The sequence below is a fragment of the Vigna angularis genome, chromosome 6 (assembly GCF_016808095.1).
Source record: "Vigna angularis cultivar LongXiaoDou No.4 chromosome 6, ASM1680809v1, whole genome shotgun sequence".
Classification (NCBI taxonomy): Eukaryota; Viridiplantae; Streptophyta; class Magnoliopsida; order Fabales; family Fabaceae; genus Vigna; species Vigna angularis.
Genome location: NC_068975.1, coordinates 37,746,418 through 37,769,976, shown reverse-complemented (window position 1 = coordinate 37,769,976; position 23,559 = coordinate 37,746,418). Strand labels below are relative to the sequence as shown.

Genomic DNA, 23,559 nt, shown 5'->3' with positions numbered 1-23,559 from the left:
CTTTTATCTATCACCATTAATATGTATATATTTATTATTATTATTATTATTATTATTATTATTATTATTATTATTATTATTATTTATTATTATGGTTGCAATGTCATCTTTAGAACAACCAAATCAATACCATTCATTTCCGCACCAAAAATCATATACTTTTTTTTTCATTTTTCTGTTTAAATTTAAAAACGATAAGAACAATATAGATAAATAATTATTTTTCTCCATAGTTTTTGCTGATAAAAACAACTTTAAACTGTAAAAAATATAATTTTTTTTGCCGACTTTGCTTATTTTAGGATCCAAAATTATCGATCAAATCCATGCTGATTTTTTTCTTAGGTTTAATTCAGTAACGTCGATGACAAAATGAAGTAGACTTTTGACTTAAATGAGTAAGCTAAAGGCTAAAACGACAACGTAACAAGTTCTTGGTGCACCTGTATTTTTCTCACGTCCTTACTTACATTCTTATAGCTTTTTTATAATTTTTTATCAATAATTACGTCATATCACCTTCATTTTATTTTAAATAATAAATTTTCATTTTGTATATGTTATTTTTTCGATGATGAATATAGAAAAATTGACTGACACGTGACTATTGGTTTTATCTGTTGTATCCTTCACCAAACCTTTATTAAATATAATATTTTAATTTATTCTGGTTTAAGTATAATTATTTAAAAGTTTATACTGAGTTTTATGTATACGCTAATTTTTATTGGATAAAATAAATTTAACTTTAAATACTAAAAAGAAGAAAAATTCAATAATAAAAATATTTATATTATTATTTAATATAAAAATGATAAATTTAATTTTTTATTGATAAACTTTTTAAGATTTTCATTACAATTGTTTTTATATTTTATTATCAAAAAATATGTATTAAATGGTTATTCAATAACATGAAAACTAATATAAACCGTACTAGTTAATTTTCATTCTCCAGTGCTAAAATTTACATTGTGTATTTTATTTCAATAGTAATATGTAAAAGGATTTCCATGCTTAGTCTACATAAATAACTTTTCCATCTTATTTCTAACCATCCTTTTAAATTATAGCACAAAACTTACCATAACGTCGAGGAAAAAAAAACATTTGCATTTATATGTTCTATTTCTTTTTCATAATTACAAATTCTAAATTCTAAACTAACAGTAAAAATGGCATTCAAAAAGTTAAAAACACACACACAACTGCAAAGAAAATTGTAAGAAAAAAAAAACCTTAATTTAAACAATGTTGTGTGGGACTACTATAATCTAACTTAAACAAGTTTCAATTATTTATAGAATTTTTATATGATTATACGCTGATATAAAACATATAATGCAACTTAAACAAGTTTCAATTATTTACGGAAATGTCGCTTTATATTTTTTTAATCTTTATTTTATCCGAATGTAAAACATATAACGGTGAAAACCTAATTTTACACTATATTTAAAATTTATAAAAATATATTAGACATTTAAGATTTGTTTTTACACAAATTATTTTCTTAATTTCCTCTTTTTACAAACTACCACCGGCGTCCAAATGTGTAGGTATACTTTATATATCACAATAAATATGATATATAAAGTCACACGATAATAATAATAATAATACATAATACATTTTATTTTGAATATTTAAAATTAATATAAGTATTTTAATTTTATTTACTAAGATAAAATAACATAATAGAAGATGTGAACAGCCAAACACTTGTTCACTGTTATAAAGGCAATAAAATGTTTATAACATAATTTGTGTATATCAATTAATCTTATGCTATTTAAATTAACTTATTAGTATTACAAAGTTATTATTCATATTTTTACCTGAATATCTATTCACAACATTATACCATGACATAATTTGATTAAAAGAAAATAGTTACAATAATTGATTTTTTCGATAGGACATTATGTGAATTATAAATGATAATAGGTTGGATTAGGTACGAATAATATTTACTTATTACTCATTTCGTATAAGTATAATGAATGAATTTGATGAAAAAGATAAATATTTATATCTATCTCTTTAATTTATATATTAACCGATGAATAAGTTCTATGGAGAAACTTAAAAATTTATATTGTAATTTTGATATTTATATTTATAAGTAACAATAATATAAATTTTTATTTCTATTCTTTTAAATACCTTTAATTATTGGAGAGTGTTTTCTCAAATATTATTAGTAAAAAAATACATCTTTAAATAAAACTTTAACAATAACTTAAAACTAACAAAAATAAAAATATAATTTTATTTTCTCAATGAATACCGATATCTGAAATTATTAACTAATATTAAATTATCTATTAAATATGAATATCAATCAACAACAAATTTAATGAGTGCGATTATTGTTTTCCATCCAAACCTGGATAATACAGAAAAAAACAAAATGAAACATATAGGAGTAAAAGAATAAGGAATAATGATAGTTTAACAATATTTTTTGACAACATTTTAATATTGTTATTTTATAATTGGTCTAAAATTACTCTACAATTAATAATAATAATCATAAACATTTGATAAATCATATAATACGATGTTGTTAAAATGTTGTGAAATAAATTTTGTAAAGTATAGTTAACCAAGAAAAAAATAATAACAGTAATGGAGTGTGAGTGAAAGTTTTGTTGTCTGATTTGAAGTAAAGGCCCAAGAAGAGTACGTGGAGAAGAATATCCACACATTCTCGCGGTGGCCATTATTGTTCAGAAACAGTAGAGAGCGTAGCAGCCAAATCTGAGTTCGTGTTGTGAGCGGCGCCACTTCTGTTCATCTCGCACTACAAATACTCATAATGTTCACAACCATGAATCTTCCTCTGCACGCTTCGCTTCCGCTCAGCTCCCGGAGTTGGTGCTGCTACGCCTCGCTTTCGGTGCCTCAGCCTCAGGCCGAGCCCCAACTCCTCAACGGAAACCCTCCCGCCCGACCCCTCGACAGGAAAGAGATCCGTCTCGGTTTGCCCAGCAAAGGTCGTATGTCCGCCGACACCCTCGAACTTCTCAAGGTAAAATTCGTTATTGCTTTTTCATCGCAAAATCGATTCGATTAGGCTCTCTGATGATTATCGTGTTTGGTGCACTTTTATGTTTTTCTACTAACTCTCACTACGATTTTGTATTTCCTATGTGAAGAATTGTCAATTGTCAGTGAAGCAGGTCAATCCCAGACAGTATGTTGCTGAAATTCCTCAGGTGTGTTGTGTGTTCTCCTTTTTTTTGTTCCTTTTATGTGAAAAGTTCTGTTGTTTCCAGCTTCATAACGTAATGTTACCCCATTGATTTTCTGCTCTGCAGCTGTCCAACCTGGAAGTTTGGTTTCAGAGGCCTAAAGACATTGTGAGAAAATTGTTATCCGGAGATCTTGACCTTGGTATTGTGGGACTCGATACCGTCAGTGAACATGGCCAGGTGAGCATTTGTATTTACGTTATTTCTCATTGCTCTCGATCACATTTTTTAATTGCTATTTTACTGGTTTACTGCTTGAAATTACGAACATACAAAATCTGGCTGGTAAGGACGGAAATAAGAATTGAAGAAAGTGGTCAATATAGTTGATTAAAATGAATCTATCATATTTATATATATATTTTTCCAAAATAACTCTTGTCATTAATTCCCTCTCTTTCTCTCTTAATTGTTTGTCTTTGGGATTTATAAAAGAAAAGATAAATTTATAATTCGAGTATTGTAAGTAAGGCCAGATGGAGTACCATTTTTTTTAATAATTGAATGTGGCCTATTTAACTTGTGTATCTCACAACTTTCCGGCTTGAAAGAAATTGCTTTGCGTAAGTTTAGCTGTAATTGCAGATTAATGCCCCACGCATTCGTGTTTATCCTATAATTTTCTTTTGTCAGTGTAATGAAGATCTTATCATTGTCCATGAGGCTCTGGAGTACGGTGATTGTCGTCTATCCCTTGCGGTTGGTTTAAAATATGTTGTAAAACTTCTAGATTCTGGTCTTGTCATTGTTATGCACAATAAGTTATCTGGAACATCCTCTGTTTTTTCAGATTCCCCAATATGGAATATTTGAAAATGTAAATTCAGTGGAGGAGCTTGCCAAAATGCCTCAATGGACTGAAGATAAGCCTCTGAGAGTTGCTACTGGATTCAGCTATGTTAGTGTTTAAATTTCAATTTTTTGTTTCCTAGTATTATCTCTGTGTTTGAGTTTATACTGTTATATTTTAAAAAGAGAAAAATTGATCTCAATTTTGGATTTACTGTTCAGCTGGGGCCAAAATTTATGAAAGAGAGTGGACTTAAGCATGTGACATTTTCAACTGCTGATGGGGCACTGGAGGCAGCTCCTGCGGTGAGAGATACTGTTTGTTTACTAGAATTCGTTCATTTAAATTTTCTAATTATCAAGCACGTGTTCTTTTGTGTTATGACAATACTCCCAGCATGTTGGGGTTGTGGATGATGTTACCTGCTATACATGTTTATAGATATGATAATATATCTTTGTCCTCTTACTTAATATACTAGTCTAGGAGTTGAAAACGATGATGTTTAAATGTCATATAAAGGATGAAAGACTGTTAAACTGCAGAAACATAGTAGCTGGCTAAGTTTTGCAGTATATTTATAGAGATGTCACAAGAAAATAAAGAAGGTTTTAAAAATTCTGCAGTGCTTTGTTGAATTGTGAAATTTGATCAAATTACCAATGTGCCTTCCCTCTGTGTGTACGTATTCTGTTTTATCTTATGAGGTGTGGTCTGGAATGTGATCTGTGGTTAATTACTGGGCTAAAGGTCTGTTGGCAACATCTAATACGGTAATTTTTCAGTCAAAATTTTGGCCATTTCATGGTGCAGACGAGAAAATCTTTTGTACAAATAATATAAAATCGCTACCCAAATTATCCCTCTGATTTTGCATTTAAAATGAAGTATCTATTACTACATGTTCAATTTAGTGATGGTACTGCCATACATGCGGTATTTGTTATTTATAATCTTAGTAATGTTTTGTTATTTCTCTATTTAGATGGGGATAGCTGATGCTATCTTGGACCTTGTAAGTAGTGGGACCACACTGAGGGAAAACAACTTGAAGGAAATCAAAGGTGGAGTTGTTTTGGAGAGCCAGGTTAGTAACTGTTGACTTTTCTGATGTTGACTATGACGATTTGTTGGTTGTACATTAAAAAACAAGCTAGGCATGGGAAATCTGCTTCTGTATTCTCTCCATTGTCAGGCTGTCTTACTCTGACAATTGAATGCTCTTCAGGCTGTTCTTATTGCAAGCAGGAAATCAATGATCCAACGTAAAGGAGTACTTGAAACAACACATGAGATGCTCGAGCGATTGGAAGCACATCTGAGGGCGATTGGGCAGTTCACGGTGCATAGTTTATGATTCTCAATATCTCTACCATCGTCGTCTTTATTTTAATTCCACTTTCTAATGCTTGACTTGACAGGTTACTGCAAACATGAGGGGAAGCAGTGCAGAGGAAGTGGCTGAGAGAATACTCAGTCAACCATCATTAGCTGGTCTGCAGGTGCGATATGAAATGAAGTATTAGGGCTTTCTAATTATGACATTTTTTGTTACAACTGTTTCCCAATTGTAAAAAACGCACTTGATTGTCTGTCTGCAGGGTCCCACTGTAAGTCCTGTTTTCTGTAAGCGTGACGGGAAGGTAACTTCGGACTATTATGCCATTGTCATATGCGTGCCTAAGAAGGCATTGTACAAGTCTATACAACAACTGAGAGCGGTGAGTTTTTGAGCTAATGAAATTTTTGGAATTATTATCATTTATCAAAGAGAAAAGATATTTTGCCACCACTATTTATGAAACTGGTGTGGAAATATTTGTTAGCTTGTGGGGTAAAACATACGAGTAAAATTAGGAGATGAGGGTAGAATGGGCGTTGGTGATTTGAATGATTGATTCCCCTTATCACTGGCTAGCCACCAACTGCAAGTTTCACCAGAAAATTCTTGAAAATTTGTGAAAGCTTCCGCTTATCATGTGGCATTATATTTGAGCAAAATACAATGGTCGCTGCTTTACTCGCATATCAAAAACTATTTTCTTGTTCATCTTTGATTCTCATGATTTCCTGTTGACTACAATGCATCAGATTGGAGGCAGTGGAGTTCTTATATCACCCTTGACCTATATTTTCGATGAAGAAACTCCAAGATGGCGTCAGCTCCTATCTAAACTTGGGCTGTAGCCATTTATGATCAATTCATGGAGACATTAGTGGACGTTTCGTTTTTCCAATTCTGCCAAAGCAGAACATTAAATCTATGGTGAAGGCTGCAAAAGACGAGTAGTATACCGGAATGGAGGACTTAGATAACTTAAAATCAGTTTTAGCTTGTTATTTATAGTGCCACATTGCTCTATAGATTAAAATTTTTGTAGCAAGCCTGCATCGTCTATCTTTCTTTCGTTCTCTTCATAACATTGGTAATGGCTAGAATAGTGACTCTGTCTTCTTGTTGGTGGCGGGGGATATGTTTTAAGTTTAACTGCTCTGGGATTTTGCTTCAGTGTTGTAATTTTAATGCTTTAAGTGGTTTTTATTTGTGACCTTAATCACTGGCCAACTATGGAACGAGGTTATGATATTAGAAGCTGGCGCCACCGCCCAGCGAAGAATTATGTCTTAATGAATGATTTTTTTAGCTGCTTTGCTGTTTGTGCTTGGTAGTCTCCTCCCTTCATCTTCCTAAAGTGACACCTTCTCTCTTCCCTTTTTTTCTTCCTCCCCCGATTCTCTTTTTACCCTTTTTCTGCCTTTATCGCTTTTTCTTCCACCGGTTCTTCCTTTTCCCTCTTTTTCTTCCTCCTCTTTTCCTCCACCACTTTCTCTCCTTCTCCATCTTATTTCAGCTTTTACTCTTTATACTGAAAAGTACATTTTATATTTTGCGCAATGTAGACTATATTTTTTATTTTTGTATTTTGGTAACTATTATTTGAAATACAAATGTTTTATATTTTAAATTGTACATTTAAAAAATGGTTCGAGAATATGTATTTCGGAACTTAAGATGAAAGGTGGGAGAATTGAAATTTTTAAGTGAAAGGAAGAAATTACAGAATTGCACGAAGAAAAAATGAGTTAGAACCTGGGGCTAATTCGGTTTATTACGGGTTTATTACGGGTTTGGGTCGGGTTGGATTTGAAAAAAGTGAAATTTATTATACAGATCAATTTTTAATCCGGTTCATCCAGATTGAATCCATGATGAGCTGGATTGGCTCACCAACTCACCTAGTTTAATTTAATTATTTATTATTTTAGGTTTTAATATTATTAATTAACATTTTTTTATTGTATAGTAAATGGAAATAAATAAAAAGACTTTAAGTGACACAAACTATCAATATTATAAACTTACTTATTTATTTTCTGGGTTTGCTTTTGGATTATATTTGAGTTGTATGTTAATTTTTTTATTTTGAGAATTAAGTGAGCCAATGAGTCAACCCGTGATCAGTTGAGTCAAATTCAAATTTTTTCGACTCGCTAATAAATGAGCTAGATTGGGTTAGCTCATTAAGTGATCAACCTGTGGTAGACCAGGTCAGGTTGGGCAAGATGACCCGTTTTGACAGCACTATCCACAAGTAAACATACTCTTTTGATAGGAGCTCACGTTCTTTCTCAATATATGTTATAAAAGTCATGGAGATAAATGTCTTTGCTGACTGAAATCTTGAGGTCCAAGCTTGTATTTTTTCAATTTTGGTTGTTGGTTAAGGAACATTCTTAGTAAAGTTTTGTCACACCAAGAACTAGTCAATTAGGTTCATAATAAAGTTTTGTTGCATCATCAACAAGTTGGTCAAAGAATATTCCTCGCAAACTCTTATTATGTCTTTAATAAGGTTATGGAACTTTTTTAGGGAACTCCTATCCCCTCTTAAACAGATTGATGACGGAACATTTTAAGGGATTCCTACCATACTTTCAACCAAAAAGTTTATTACACTGACCGTCGATCTAGTGTCAGGACAATCAAGAAAATTCTGAAAAGAATCATTGTGATCTCTCAAGCAATTAGCTTATCTGTAACGTAAACGATTATAATCTAAAAAGTTTAGGAAACGTTTTGAATAATCATCGAGAAAGCATTCAACTGATAGATCTATCCTAATAAAAAAACAATCCAACTGATCGATCCACACCATTCAGTCTTCGCGAAAACGTTCAACTTGTATATTAGTTTAGCCACTTGATTTTATCACAAGCGATCAAGAATTATTCTATAAATCCTTACCATTTGATTTTAACGAAATCAAGGAATTCTATAATTTCCAAGAGCTAGATAACCCTACCCGAACAATTTCAATAAACTTAGTACTTAGTCTAGAAATTCGTCATAGCATAATCACACATTTGTTATTAAAACGCATTAATCAAACAAAGTAGCAACTAAGATTGCAAGAAGAAAGAACAATAAATACAAGTAATTGTCGATTTGTGCCATTAAAACTTTTCTTTCAATTCTGAAAAATAAAATTCACGCCTAATTTATTTTTCAAAACTTCATATAATTATATTAAATAGGACAATATAATAAAAAACTTCATGTGTTTAAAGCATTGCATGCTAACTTTCTATAAATTGACTATTACTATGAGGAACAACTTGCTTTCTCTCTTCAGAACACTGATTCTTTGTTTGTTTATATGTTTGCAGCATCGCCACCTCTTTTATTCGGTCTTCTTCTTTTCTCCCTTTCTTTCTCCAACCAACTTTCTTTTCTCCTATTCCTTCCTTTCCAATTGTTCCTTCTTTTCCTTTTTCTTCCCTTTTCTTCTTTCAACGATCGTTCATTTTTTCACCTACTAAACTAATCATACGTAACACTCATACCCTTTTCTGCTTTCGCTACCTCCCACAACTCACTTCAACGTTCAACAATGAAGTCTTTCGATTCTGTCACTGTAAGCTTCCTCCCTCTCCGTCTCACTTTCTTCACTAATTTTCGGCTGTCTGAGGTTTTTGTCTCTCACTCACTTCCTTCATTAAACATGTTTCCCACTTTCTTCATCCGTCAACTTATAACCATCTTTTCCTCGACAAGTTATTTCAACTCCTTTATTCTCTCACTTTCTGTTACTACTTTCTTTTTTTGGTTTCATATTTTACACCCACTCTATTTTCAATACTGTGTTTTTGATGTTCATTTCAAAATTTTGTTCCATCCCTTGCATAAACTCTATGATTTCTCTGCTCAGTTGGCCGAACACAGGATGGATAATCTGATTACACCTTTTCAATTATAGTTACAATACCCGGCAAATTAGGAATTTTGCTGGAATTTTATTGTATTGTTGCCACTCCAATTTTTTTTTCTTCCTTATAAGAAGAAACTAGAGCCACCTTAGTTAGCTTTCTCCATGAACAATGCTTCAAAACTGTTACTTTTGGTAGAGTGGTGGGAAGAATATCATCCTGCATGATATTTACTCATTTGAGCATTGGCAAGATGTATCTTCTGGCTAGTATTTGCTGCTCGCAATTGATTTGACAAGATTAAGATTCACAAAACTTGGACTGTTTAACAAGGTCAAGTGGTTGCGAAATCCAACATAAATTTGATCGCATCTGTTACATCTCTTATAGCTTTGATGAATGGTTCCCAATTCAATTTAGGCTGGAGAAATGGAAACAACTGGGCCCACTCACTATTTGATGGAATCCTGATAAAATTTCGCCCACTCACTATTTGATGGGATCCTGATAAAATTATAACAATAGAGAACTTGTGGGAAGAGCATGCAAAGACTGTTTGTAGCACTCAACTTTTAGGCTCTGGCAGTTTGTACCTCTAGTTGAATTTTAGTTACTCCTGTTTTTACTTTCTGCAACTGAAAATTAGTTTTGCTTACCTGAAAATATTCTGGGTATTATGTATGCAGAGATTAGCACGATGGGGACTAATTCATACAATACCAGATTCAAAATCAAATGCTTGCAAGGTTTGTTATTTTGGGGGGAGAAATTCTTTTTTATATATAACTTGTAAGCTTACTTCTTTGGAACCATCTCCAATTCTCTTCATTTTTTTCATTTTCGTAGAGACAATGCTGGCCTTTTAGATGAAGGAATTATTGCCAGAACATCTAACTTGGAAATGCGGCCCTTATGGGACTCTGGTAAAGATCATGTATGTGTGAGGTGTGCTAATTCTGGGACTCTCCACCACCTTGCAAAGAAATTGGTTGCTCTCTTAAGCGAGACAGAAGGATAGAAACATGTTCTGTTGCAATATCTAACCGTTCCTTAGATTTAGCAGATTCTGTCATCAGAGATGAAACCATGTTTTGTAGTAACTTAACTCTCTCGGCATGATCGTTTGGCGCACTTTGAAGAAGCTTAGAAGAGGGCATGCTTATGCGACGCCATCGAATAGGAAGATATCCATCTGGAATCTGAAAGCAATTTCCTGTCGAAAGAACTCTAAGAGAATGCCGACAAAGAATACCAGTGAACTCGAACTGATGGCAGCTACAACTTATAATTCCTTCTTGAGGGGCCCAATAAACTTTCCGACCTCCCTCAGCTTTGGTGTGGTGCCTCACAAGAAAACCATCTTCAATTGGAAACGATGCATAATGTGCAGCCAGTACAAGTTGTTCTTGGAGCTTTGAAAAGGCAAAAGGAGTGAGGATTGTGGCAGCGTGTGATTCCATAGGGGCCCCTGTTTTGAGGCAAACATTTTGGAGATTCTGCTGCATGGTTTGTTGTTCTCCAGTTTGATCTTTAAAATCCACAGCAACAGCTACCTGATTATGCCAAAAAACAACATGTTAACAGATATAGATCTTTCACTATAAAACATTGGATAAAACCAAATCTGCAAATACACTTTGAAAACTAACAACAACATCCAAATCAATAGAGACATAAAGATATAATACCTGTTCAACAAAGTGTGCAAGGCGAGTTTGTGCACTCAGAAATCGTTGAATGAAAGCATTGATTGACTTTGACTGACCAGTTGAAGTCATTCCAGCAAGAAAATGGCTTCTCAAAAATGGCAACGCCCAAAGAGAGCGTGAACTATATAAATTAACCATGTGCCGATTGGAGTGCAGCCCAAAAGAACAAACCATTTCCCTCCAACCTAGATCAAAATCCTCAACTGACTCAAGATTATAAAGTCTATAAAATTCAGCCTTCCACTCATTGTACCGTTCCCCTAGAACAGCATTAAACCAAGATGGAAACTTTGCTACTATCATCCATATGCAGAAAGCGTGTTTTGTTGTAGGCATTTCTGTGGATAGTGCTTCTTTGAGACATATATTTTGGTCGGTTAATATAGTTTGTGGAGCCTTTCCATTCATGAACCCTAAGAAAGCCTTCCAAGAAGGTGATTTATAGAAAAAAAAAAGAAAAACAAAAGAAACAAGCAATGTAAATTAAAAAGATGCGTAACTTCTCGTAAATTTAGATTCCACAAGTAAAAAGTTAAAGAAATAAATTTTCAACAGCATTCTTGTCCATTGTATAATAATTGAAAAGAAAACAAGACTATTATAAGGACACATCTACCAAAGCATAGGCAACTCAACAAGAAAGATTTTGCAGTGGAAGTAATTTAATTGCCATCCACTCATTACCACATGAACATTAGTATGTCCTAGAAACTACCATGTTGTTTATGACTTCAATATAAAATTTGTTGCCCTTCCATTTCGCCTGTTTTCACTAATTAGGGCAGTATGTAAAATATTGAAGAGCCCACGACACAATTTGAATAAAAAATAAAAAATTAATGATGTTAACTTCATCACAGTACCTTTAGTGCCCAGGAAAACGATCTCACGGTTTCATCCCGTAAAAGTGTGCAGCCAAAAAAGCAAGGCATTCCATAATTATTTATTCCAACCCATATCCCTAGCGGCATGTCAAAAGCAGTCAGCCGGTGTGTTGTATCAAACACCACTGCATCACCGAAGATATCGTACCATTGGATTGATGAAGCATAAGACCAAGCAATATTCTCCAAACGATTGTTTGCATCAAGTGTGTAGTCAAATTTAAAATTAGGGTCTTTCTCCTTAATATTTCTGCACATTCTTAATAAATCTAAGCTTTCTTCTTCTGGATCTAATTTCCTAAATGACTGGAGTAAATTCCTTACGTCTTTTTCAGTAAAAGGCAAATATCCAGGTTCCACACACTTCTCAAGCTCCATAAGCCTCATCATTTGATGAACAGAAATTCCTGTTTTGGCAAACATTAGTATTCGATTTTTATCAACATCCGAGATAGTTCTGTATGCAGGGAGAAATCGAACTTGGTTTGGTTCTAAAAGTTCATGATTATGGTGGTTAGCAAAACCAGTCACACGCCATTCTGGAGCTCCAAATTCTGTTGTTTTGCTAATACGCATATAAGCCTGACACCCACAGCGAGAAGACTTTCTATTTCTTTGAGGTTTGCTTTCAGTTGATGTTTTGACAGGAGTGTTGCCAGCACGGTGACAAACAAAGTAGCGCCTAGTAAGTCCTTTTCCAACACCATCTTTTCCTTCTGTACGGTGACGTCTAATTGAGAAGCCACTCCTTTTGGCAAATTCACTATAGAATTCATAAGCAGCATCATGAGTGGCAAACCTTTGGCCAATGTATGGAATAGCATCATGTGTTGTTTCCAAGGAGAGCCTCGTTTCATCGGGTGACTCCTCAGTGCTGCTTGCATCATCCAAAGATAGTGAGCGTTGGTCCGAGGGATCATCATAAACTACCAACATAGATCCAGCATCTTCAGACATCATATATTTTTCCAGTGACGATATTAAGATATCGCATAGCAGGTACCCAATCTTTTAGGGAGGAAACAAAAGTGAAAATAATCCACTGCCATGATCAGAAATATAAAAATATAGTCAACAAATCAGAAAAACAGCAAGGAACAAACTCATTTTTATATGGTCTTAAATAACAGAAAACAATCACTTGTATGCGAACATAAATGTTAAAATGACATTAGTGAGTACTTTTTGGAATACAGATTACAAGAAATTCCACTGATAGTTTTCAATCTATTTCTCAAACAATTAACACGAGTTAATTAGATACGTCGTGTTTCATCTTTATAAATTACAATTCGTTTTATTAGATGCTAGAGTTGTATATATCTACACATATGTTTTGGACAACCAAAAGATGTCAAAGCATAAAGGAATCAGAAAGTGAAAAAAACAGTATATGGCGTGTGATCTAAAGAGGAGTAATGCGGAGAAGAAAGCTAAATTGGAAAGCATGCAAAACTTAAAATTACAGAATCGATGAAAGAAGTAAGGTTTCATAAATAAATAAAGAAATCGAATATATTATATAGAAATGCAATAAAATAATTAGTGGTACCACCGATGTCACCACCAATCTATCTATCTAACTATATTGATTTCTTGAACGTATCGAAATTAAAGAAACGACAGAGGAAGGAGCAGTTGAAAACGGGGAGGGCGATGTAGCAGATCACGGAAGCACAGAAAGGTAAATGACGGAAGCGGGAAAATGGGAAAAACAATTGTAATCGAAAATAAAAGAGGAAGGAATAGATGAAACTGAGAAGAGAGAAGAGAGAATACAGAAAGCATCGGAAAACCTTCGAACCTGATTCAGCGGCGGCGATCAAATTGGGCACGGTCGAGTGGAGTTAGGGTTTCAGTCCAAACCTACGATTTTCTTTCCCCCTTTCTTATCTTCTTTTACAATTATATACGCTTTGTTAAACCACACCGCTTTTTTCAAACATGACCTTAAAAAACAAAACATTGTATTAATCAATCAAATGATATTTACAATTTAAAACTAATGTTACAAAAACGAAAATGGATCTTTGTCTGTGCCTTTCAGGATTGGAATAAGAGGTAGAAAATCAAAAAGCCATTTGATAATTTTTAAGTACAATCTTAAGAAACCTTTTATTAATAAAACTTTTTAAGCAAACGGTATTTATATTAGATTATTATTTTTTAAATTTTAAAATAGGTATGCCTTATTTTAAACAGTATTTAAAAATAAAATTTTAACCTTCCAATTCAGCAAAATTTATAACTTAAACATTTTTCTCATTCCATTTTCTATCTTTTATATTTCAAATTTGACCTTATCCACTTTTCTACCTTCTATATCATTGCCCTTCTAATATCAATGGATAATTCTAGTATATGAGAGAAAAATATAGTATAAGATATGGGCTAAATTAGTATTTTCTTCTAAACCTTTCTGTGGGTAAGATAAAAATATAGTTTTTATAATAACTTCTTTTCGTATAAGATATATGTTTTTCCTTTTCAAAATCAAGATACTTTCATTGGTTTCGTATTAGATATATGGTACATTTCGTTAAATTTCGATTCAATGCAATTATTCTAACTTTATTAAAATATTTTCTTGTATCGTTTTCAATTGTATAATATGGTACTCGATTATAAAATAACAATGGGTTTATCATATTATAGGTTGCAAATATGATAATAACAGATAAATGTGATTTTTGAGTTTTTTAAATAATTTTTTTTAAAAGATTTTATGAAAATATTTTTAGATTATGATATTTTAACAATTTTTTTTAACAATTTTTGACAATAGACTATATGTTATTATTTGATTGGTTGGTATATTTTATAAGCTATCACATTATAAAAAAATTATTAAAAAAAAGTTGTTAAAAAAATATTTTCCTACATTTTCACTTGATTAATTAAATTGTCAACCTCCCGTGTTCATACCAAATCATCCTCGTAAACTCCCTCCACGTCAAACAGTATTCCAATAAAAACAAAAAGTAGCAACTTTTTTCTTATTAATCCACATTTTTATTGATTTTAATGGACTAAAAAAATCAGTAGATTGTAAAGTTCATAATCTTAACGTTTGCATCTACCGTTTTTTGTGAAAAAGTTTCATGAGAGTTCTACAATTAAATATCATGATGCTCATGTATAGTCTCTTTGTTGTAAACTTTTTTTAATATTTGAAAATATAATAGATTGATCTAATAAAAGATTAGTAAAAGATTAGTAGGCAATTATATATAACTCTGGTATAAATTAATATGAACCAATATAATTTATGAAATTTTTCTCGCATTGAAATTGAATTGAAGTATAATTATAAGCGAATGAAAATTTAAACAGTATTATCTCTATGCTTAAGTTTATTCTCTTGTAAAAGATAATTTTTACTTGAAGAAAGAGTGCACTCATTTAGAAAATCTATCAAATTATATATCCACGCCTCATTTATTTTTCAAAACTTTATATAATTATATTAAATACGACAATTTAATAAAAAACATTATCTTTTACATCATTTGAACCTTTCAATTCAATAAAATTAGATTCTCCCTGTGGAATTGAACTTGTATTTTAACTCACAGCACAGATAAATATTTATCTAAATTACACAAATTTACAATAAATATTTTGGAACATATAACTTACATTGTAATTAATTTCACAATGAATAAAAATTAAAATAAACAAATTATATTCTAGGTGCATAGTAAATGTTTAAATTGTGATGAAAAGTTACTTTTTAATTGTTAATAATTTATTTTAAAAGTATTTAAAACATGACTCAAAAACATTAATTCGCTAGATTTGCTTTAAAATATATATATAAAAAAAAAACATAAGAATCTGATATTCAAATTCATGACAGTCTGACATTATAATCTGTTTTCAAACATAATAAAGTTATACATCCTAAAACAACAACAGTGAGTGATAGACGAATAACTCGATCAAGTATATAACCATTTAACAGTTTCCAGATAGTAAACTCTTCATTTTTTGTTGTGTGGATTAGAATTTATGAAAAATTTGCAAAATTATTTGACCAACTTTAATCAAAAGACAGCCTTAATCATTAAACTATCATTCTCTGCCTCCTTTTGTTGTTGTTTTTTGTTGGCAGAACTCACATTTCTGTGATTTGTTGTGCATTCATATTCATGGCAAGATCATTCACATCCACAGAATATACCAGGCTTCTATTGGGACCCTTGTAAATTACAAATTATTAGCAACCTTACCTGGGAGAGTGGAAACCCCATGTGCATGGTTTTGGATTTGGAGAGAGAGAAGAAAAAGAGTGGAAAGTGAAGAAAAAAATAATTAGACAAAACAATAAAAAATGAATTTTTGTGTAAGGTGAGTGAGGTTTCCAATGCCCACATGCCCCTTCTTCACCAAATAATTATTAAACCAAGATACACTTCCTTTTTGCACTGCACTTCCCCATTCCATGGATCCCATCTGGCTCATATTTATGTGGGGGAATCAAAGCTCTCTGCTTTTTCCATGAAAAAGAGTTCAACTTGTTACGCTGAAGTGAACAATGGCAGAGGTGCTGCAGCAGGGTCGCTCTCTGGCTGAGACACCAACATATTCAGTTGCTTCTGTTGTTGCTGTCATGGTTTTTGTCTGCTTATTGGTTGAACGTTCTATCTACCGCTTTGGAGAGGTAAAGGCTGAAAATTTATGTGTAGAAGCTGCAGAGTAAACAAAATAACCCTTTTCACTGTTTGCTTCCTTGGTTGTTACTTGCCATGATAGTGTCACTCTTTTGTTTTCTAGTCATTTCCAGAAGCTCTTCCTCTTTCTGATAAGCTGTGACAGGCTTGAACTCGGAAAAAAAAATGGACTGATGATAAACACAAGTAGTTTTTCAAATCTCGTGAAGAAGATATGAAGCATTTTTTTCTTTGGTTGTGCAGTGGTTGAGGAAAACAAGAAGGAAGGCACTTTTTGCATCACTGGAGAAACTTAAGGAAGGTAATGACACTGAGATGATTTCACCGTTCCTGTTATTTTCAAGAGATGTGAAGCTATCGGCTTTACTGATATTTTGTTTTGTTTTGTGATAGAGCTGATGTTGCTGGGGCTTATCTCTTTGCTGTTGGCACAAAGTGCAAGGTGGATCTCTGAAATTTGTGTGAATTCGTCACTTTTTAGCAGTCGATTTTATATTTGTTCTGAACAAGACCTGGACATCAATGAGAATATCATGCTGGAAAGCTCATCATCTATACCTGGTGAAACTAGTATTCCAAAGGGATTAAATAATGGAGCATTCAACCAATGTGGAGAGGTAACATGCATTGATAACAATTACATCTAAGCTTTGCTTTCTTCATCGTATAATGTTTGGCAGTGAATATTTGTGATAGACTGGCTTCAGCTGTTACTTAATAGAACAAATACCCCTTCCCGAAAATACTAATACATGAATGCAGGGTCATGAACCGTTTGTTTCATACGAGGGTCTTGAGCAGCTGCACCGGTTTTTGTTTGTTCTCGGAATCACTCATGTTTTGTATAGCTGTCTGGCAGTTGGTTTGGCGATGAGCAAGGTAAGTCATCAAAATTTTCAGTTTATTATATGTAAAATACTTCTCTACTGCACCACTCTCAATCCAAAACTTTATACGCCACCTAAGCTATATTCTTTTACAATAGATTGATTATTGCAACAGTATTCTACTCATGAGCCATCTACTCGTATAACACTTTTCAGATACGCCAATTGTTGGGTTCCTGGAGTAGACAAACCAGGGATAATTTACACTTAAATTGTTGATTCAATGAGTCTTAAACCTTGAGCCACCTCAAATATAAAAGATCTCTATACCATTCTCAACCTAAAACTTTAGAATAATAGTTCTTATCGGAATCTTGAGCTTAAACTTATGGACATGCCACAAAATCCTAATGGTGGTTTGATTGTTCTTTTTATACGAAAAGGATCTCTTCTTGTTGAGAGAGAAAATCTTTCTCAATAAGAGAGTAAGATTTATTAGTGAGAGTTAATATTATGAAGCGTGTATTCTCTGATAAATTCTAGTTGTATTTATAGGATTAATAAGTCTATATTTTTATTAAAATAATACTTATCTCGAAAGAATAATAGCGATATAATAAATAATAACAAAATATGAATAATAACTAGTCTATTAAACTATCTTTATAATAGGTAAATGTGACCTAAATCAGCATAGTTGGCTTAAAGGACCTTATTAAATCATGCTATTTAATATGTCTAGTGGGTGGGCCAAGTAAGAACAATAGTGATTTTGTTGGTTTTTCCCTATATATATATTACTCTCCTTATTCGTCTCCACTCAAAGTAGCACTCCAAACTCCACACTTGAATTTCTCAAAATCTGCTAAAGAGCGTAGTCAGACAGACAACCGGACCGTCTCAAGTTTGATGGAAGTAGTAGGCATTCTACTAGATGGGTGTCTAGATGGATGTCGACTGTCTACTGCAAGCATTTATTAGGCTTAACTGTCTTAACAGTTTTCTGATATTCCCTTATTATAAGTTCTATATATAGAGATCTTTTTGACAGTACACTATAATTGTTGGTGTGTAGAATCTTCAAGATCAACAGAAATGTTTTCTTTCAATTTTGGTCTTTGTGTTTTCTTGCATTGACATTGTTGAGAACCCAACCGTCTTTGTTCAAGGGATTCTTGATCCAATCAATCACTTCTTGTTGTCTTAGTTGATGTTGTTTTCCATGTTTAGTTGTCTAGTTCATATCATTTGATAGGACACGTAGGATTAATTGCCGAACACGAATGACACACAAAACAGAAATTTTCTTGCTTGCCTCTTTATGTTAAGGAAGCCGGTCTTTATCTTCTCTTTGTTTCACGATTTTGCAGATCTATAGTTGGCGCAGATGGGAAAATCAGGCTAGGATGCCAAGCGATGGAAACCAGCAAGGTAAATGGCATATAATGTAGGAACTCTGTCATTATAAAAACAAATGGCTGAGGGAAAACCCTCCAAACTTGTTTTCTTTGCCTGTTTCTCATGTAATACTGATGGGAAGTCCTACGTAGTTTCTTGAAATGCTGCTTACATATCTCTTGAACAACTTTACTTAATACCAATTGGTCTTATAAATGAAATCTGACATATACTTCTGCATTGCATATAACAAATTAATATATGGTCTTACTATTTTTTGTTAAACAGCAAAGAAAATCAAGCTGATGAAGCGACAGACAACATTTATTTTCCATCGCACTTCTCATCCATGGAGCAGGAGTCCAATCCTAAATTGGATGGTAATATTTCAACAAAAATCGCAAATCCTTAATTATTTGTGTGCTTGGTTTTACTGGGATGGCCTTTTTCTGCATAATTTCTCTGGCAGCTGAAACATCTTTCAGTTTAAATAGTTGCAATTTTAAAAGCATGACAAGATAAGGAAATATCCATGGATTGGAACTATTTAATGGATTAATATTTGTGATCTGACCTTGCAGCTCTGTTTTCTACGTCAGTTTAGGAGCTCTATACGAAAATCAGATTACCTCGCACTACGTTTAGGATTCATCACTGTAAGTTTTTAATATGTTGAAGGATGTTGGATAAAATAATGCATGCGTGGAGATTTGTTGGTCCATTATTGTTCTCTGATTGCCTAATCTTTTGAGTAATTCATCTAAATCGAAGTAACTTTCTAAATGTTATATAGGTGGTGAGCTGAGATGAACTTTTGTATTCACAAATCCATGTCATTCATTTTATAAATGATCATCATATGATAATTTAAGGATTATCTTGTTTGTCATCGTCCTCACTAGTATTACATACCACTGATCACCTATTGGCTCCCTGCAATGTAAATTTACAGGAGCACAAATTGCCGTTATCTTATAATTTCCATCAATATATGGTTCGAAGCATGGAAGATGAATTTCAAGGAATTCTAGGAATAAGGTAAGAACCATTTTGAAATGGATTTCTCCTTTTAACTGGTGTTTCTACAAACCGATGCAAGTTATTAACAGTAAGTTGCTTAATTAATTAACATAGCATGCTTGTGAATCGTCATGATTAGCACAGGGAATTGAGTGATGGGAGATGAAGTTTCCAACTCAAGTGTTATTGTAACAATACCAATGTTTTTTCAAATCAACATTAGACTTCTACTAAGAAAAACAATGAGAAAACTTATAGCCGAATAACCCTTTTTTTTTTTTCTATTTTGCAGCTGGATGCTTTGGATTTATGCCATAGTGTGCATCTTCGTGAACATCCACGGTAGCTTCTCTTGAGAATTATAGACGTGTATATTGTTAGTGTCTTTAATCAATTTCCTCATATTTTTAAGTTTCTAAATTTGCAGGTCTGAATATATACTTCTGGCTATCATTTATCCCAGCAATTGTATGTATATTCTACTTTGTTATTTTAACTAATCAAAATGAAAAAGTCTATCGAAAGTTTTTTTCATCAAGGTCTGATTTCTCTATACGTAAAAGCTTGTCATGTTGATAGGGGCAAAGCTTCAACATGTTGTATCAACCTTGGCACTTGAAATTATGGAGCAGAGAGGTCCGTTTCCCAGGACACAAGTAAAGCCACGCGATGACCTATTTTGGTTCAAAAAACCAGATATACTGTTATGGCTGATACAATTTGTCATATTTCAGGTAAGAATAGATACACTTTATAGCCAGGTCATGCTGCATGGTTGTGTTTTCTGTTCTTATTTTCTCTACTGTTCACGCAGAATGCATTCGAAATGGCAACCTTTATTTGGACACTGGTAAGTAAGACTTCAGTTTTCCAAGATTGTATACGTGACTCACAGCATGCTTTTGTTAGATGAATTATCTTGGTTTTGTTTGTTCAGTGGGGATTCCAAGAAAAATCGTGCTTCATGAGAAATCATTACATGATCATCATTCGGTTGGCATCTGGGTTGGTTTCGTCCTCTTTCAAGATTTTTTTTTTGTTCTATTTCTCGACCAACTTTCTGGATTCTGCACTACTTCAATATGCAGGCACACTCACATGTTATTATTTTTAATCTTGCAGTGCTATTGTTCAGTTCTGGTGTAGCTATATGACAGTGCCTCTGAATATAATAGTTTGTCAGGTTGACATAATACTCACTATTAAGTTCTTAACAAAATATGTAATGTACATATTGTATTCTATCTTAAAGGAAATGTTTTTGATAACTCATTTCAGATGGGATCTCGATGTAAGAAGGCCTTAGTGGCGGAGAGAGTTAGAGAGTCCCTGCATAGTTGGTGTAAAAGAGTGAAACACAAGTCTAAGCATGATTCGTTGCATTCACACACGGCAAGATCAGTATGCTCCCTCGAATCAACAATCGATGAGAGGGACGAAATAACAGTGGCATCTGGTACTCTGACTCGAAGCTCTTCTTTAGCCTCTTTGAATCAGATAACAGTGAGTTCAGTAGACCAGCTGAACTTCGAGACTCCCAACAAAGCAAAAGATTCAATCAAGGTGGCTGGATGTTTGTCTGAATCTGTACATACGAATCCCCCACAACCGTCCCACAACGTTGAAGATCGTGTCGGTAATGGAGAGGAAGCAAAAGCTATCACTCTCCTTGATTTGTTTCAGAAAACATCATTAAATTAGTGTTTTATATTACTTCAGAACTAGCATAGATAGTTGTACAAATCAATCTTGAATGAGCATAGACATTACTTTGTATTATTCTTCAGATACCATAATAGATTATATATATATATATATATATATATATATATATATATATATATATATATATCAAGTCTCTTCTAAGCGATAAGAAGATAACCACACAATTCGGATCTCTAATCCTCCGCACTAACATCATCATCTACCGTAACAATCGAGTTGTCATTCAATCAGGTGGGCAACAACGGTGAGACAGCAATGAACTTGAGCTGCTACTACGTACAGGTGAAGCAATTAACGAATTAATGCAAAACAAGTTGTTCATAAACAAGCATAATATACGTATATATCCTGAGAAAATGGCACAGAATAAAGGGAAAAAGACGATGGGGCTGGGAAAGGAAGAAACTTTATGAAGTAGAGGCAACGATGATGATAAGATTTAAGCAACGAGGTCTTCCTCCTTGTGGGTTTCGATAACAAGATCGGAGGTTGGGTAAGCAACGCAGGTGAGAACAAAGCCTTCACCAATTTGGTCGTCATCAAGGAAGTTACCGTCTGACTGGTCGACTTTGCCGGCCACAACTTTGCCGGCACAGGAAGAACAAGAACCAGCCCGGCATGAGTAGGGAAGGTCAAGGCCTAGGTTCTCTGCAGCATCGAGAATGTATTCATCATCTGGGCATTCGAACTCTTTCTCTCCCTCTGGGGTGATCAGCTTCACCTTGTAAGCGGCCATGGCGGTCACACGACCTCCACGTCCTCCTTCCACACCGAACACGGCGTTAGCGTTTTGGAAAGCCTTCATGCTTGCCATGTTCAGTGGTTGCTTCCTGAGGAAGGAAGTGTTCAAGACAGGGCCACAGAAAGCGGGTGTCATCGACGCCATTCTTCAATGCTGCTAGCGTCGTCGTCGTCTTCTTCTTCTTCTTCTTGCTGAAGGATAAGAATTCTGACCTTCACCTTGCAGAAATAGTGTGCTTATACTGTACATGAGGTGAGGCCACACACAACCCTATCTGCCACGTGGCATCATTTTATGTCTCACTATATCTTCCTATTTTCCTTTTTTTGGTAAGTATATAAAACTTTATATATGGAATCTGAGTATGGTTTATGGTCGTCCACTGCTTTAATTGTGCTAACTTTTTTCATGGATTCATTATAAATTGAACTTTTTTTAAATTTATTTGTTGTTTACAAAGTTATCCTTGTCAATGAATGGTGTTTACTGTGCTGTATGTTATTTACAAAAATGTATGTATTCTAGTAATTTTAGTTTTTTTTTTTTTCCGTTAGTAGTTATTAGGTTTAATACCTATTTTGGTCCCTCTTTTTGTAGGGTATGTTCAAAGTTGTCCTCCTTTTTTTCAAAAGTTCACTAACATCCTATTTCTCGTAAAAACAGTTTAAGTGGATCCTTTCTGCTTACGGCGTTAAAAAACTAACGGCAAAGTTGCTCTGCTGGCCAAAATTAAATGACATGTCCAATTAATCCAATTAGTTGGCAAGTTCAGCTAATAAGAGACTGCCACGTGGCAGTCCCCTTTCCACCCAAACCCTAATTCCCTTTTCCCCTCTACGCCGCGCCCTATTAACCTTAATGCCTCTTCCACAGTTTCAGACAAATTGTCACAGTAAACACCAACATGGTCCCCTGTTTCATATCTATGTAATGAAACAGGCATAAGAACATGGAAAATGTAGGAAATTATATAAACAAGTGTGTATCACCGCAGGTTTATTCTCACAAGCAAATACTTATGCAACTCCAGTTCCTGAAATTTCAAATTCCAAATGAGTACAAGATCGATCAGATGCAGGAGTGTGAAGCTCCTTACGCACAGCCACATTTGCTCTGCACACGCATAGGAATTTATGTCCTGACTGGATGTTGAGCATCCACAACAGCGTGACCATTTACATTATGCCACTTCTTTTCATCAACAGACACTTCCAATGGATCGTGAATAACAACCCGGTACTCCAAAACAGCAGTAGTATAAGGCGTAGAGGGGAAAAGGGAATTAGGGTTTGGGTGGAAAGGGGTCTGCCACGTGGCAGTCTCTTA

At 33.7% G+C, this 23,559-nt stretch overlaps 4 protein-coding genes across 4 annotated transcripts; 2 read left to right on the top strand and 2 right to left on the bottom strand.

Moving 5' to 3' along the window:
• The first annotated feature begins 2,649 nt into the window (after positions 1-2,649).
• LOC108341765 (ATP phosphoribosyltransferase 2, chloroplastic) lies at positions 2,650-6,696 on the top strand. Its single transcript, XM_017579412.2, has 11 exons — positions 2,650-3,034; positions 3,162-3,221; positions 3,324-3,437; positions 3,891-3,956; positions 4,048-4,155; positions 4,269-4,352; positions 5,033-5,134; positions 5,276-5,389; positions 5,469-5,549; positions 5,649-5,768; positions 6,139-6,696. Exons 1-11 carry the CDS (start codon positions 2,822-2,824, stop codon positions 6,232-6,234), a joined length of 1,158 nt encoding a protein of 385 aa, XP_017434901.1. The 5' UTR covers positions 2,650-2,821; the 3' UTR covers positions 6,235-6,696.
• Positions 6,697-9,960: 3,264 nt separating this feature from the next.
• Positions 9,961-13,810, bottom strand: LOC108343101 (protein FAR1-RELATED SEQUENCE 11). The gene is made up of 4 exons (XM_017581166.2): positions 13,653-13,810; positions 11,828-12,890; positions 10,944-11,387; positions 9,961-10,808 (listed from the first exon to the last, which is right to left on the bottom strand). The coding sequence occupies exons 2-4, from the start codon at positions 12,806-12,808 to the stop codon at positions 10,206-10,208; spliced, it is 2,028 nt and encodes a 675-aa protein (XP_017436655.1). The 5' UTR covers positions 12,809-12,890; positions 13,653-13,810; the 3' UTR covers positions 9,961-10,205.
• A 2,299-nt stretch (positions 13,811-16,109) lies between these two features.
• On the top strand, positions 16,110-22,771 carry LOC108342130 (MLO-like protein 4). The gene is made up of 15 exons (XM_017579843.2): positions 16,110-16,511; positions 16,765-16,822; positions 16,915-17,138; positions 17,284-17,400; positions 18,719-18,779; positions 19,035-19,126; positions 19,328-19,402; positions 19,699-19,784; positions 20,059-20,108; positions 20,194-20,234; positions 20,330-20,500; positions 20,581-20,616; positions 20,704-20,771; positions 20,889-20,949; positions 21,045-22,771. The coding sequence occupies exons 1-15, from the start codon at positions 16,386-16,388 to the stop codon at positions 21,465-21,467; spliced, it is 1,689 nt and encodes a 562-aa protein (XP_017435332.1). The 5' UTR covers positions 16,110-16,385; the 3' UTR covers positions 21,468-22,771.
• LOC108342028 (ferredoxin, leaf L-A) lies at positions 21,769-22,377 on the bottom strand. The gene has a single exon (XM_017579730.2). The coding sequence runs from the start codon at positions 22,375-22,377 to the stop codon at positions 21,931-21,933; it is 447 nt and encodes a 148-aa protein (XP_017435219.1). The 3' UTR covers positions 21,769-21,930.
• Positions 22,772-23,559: the final 788 nt, after the last annotated feature.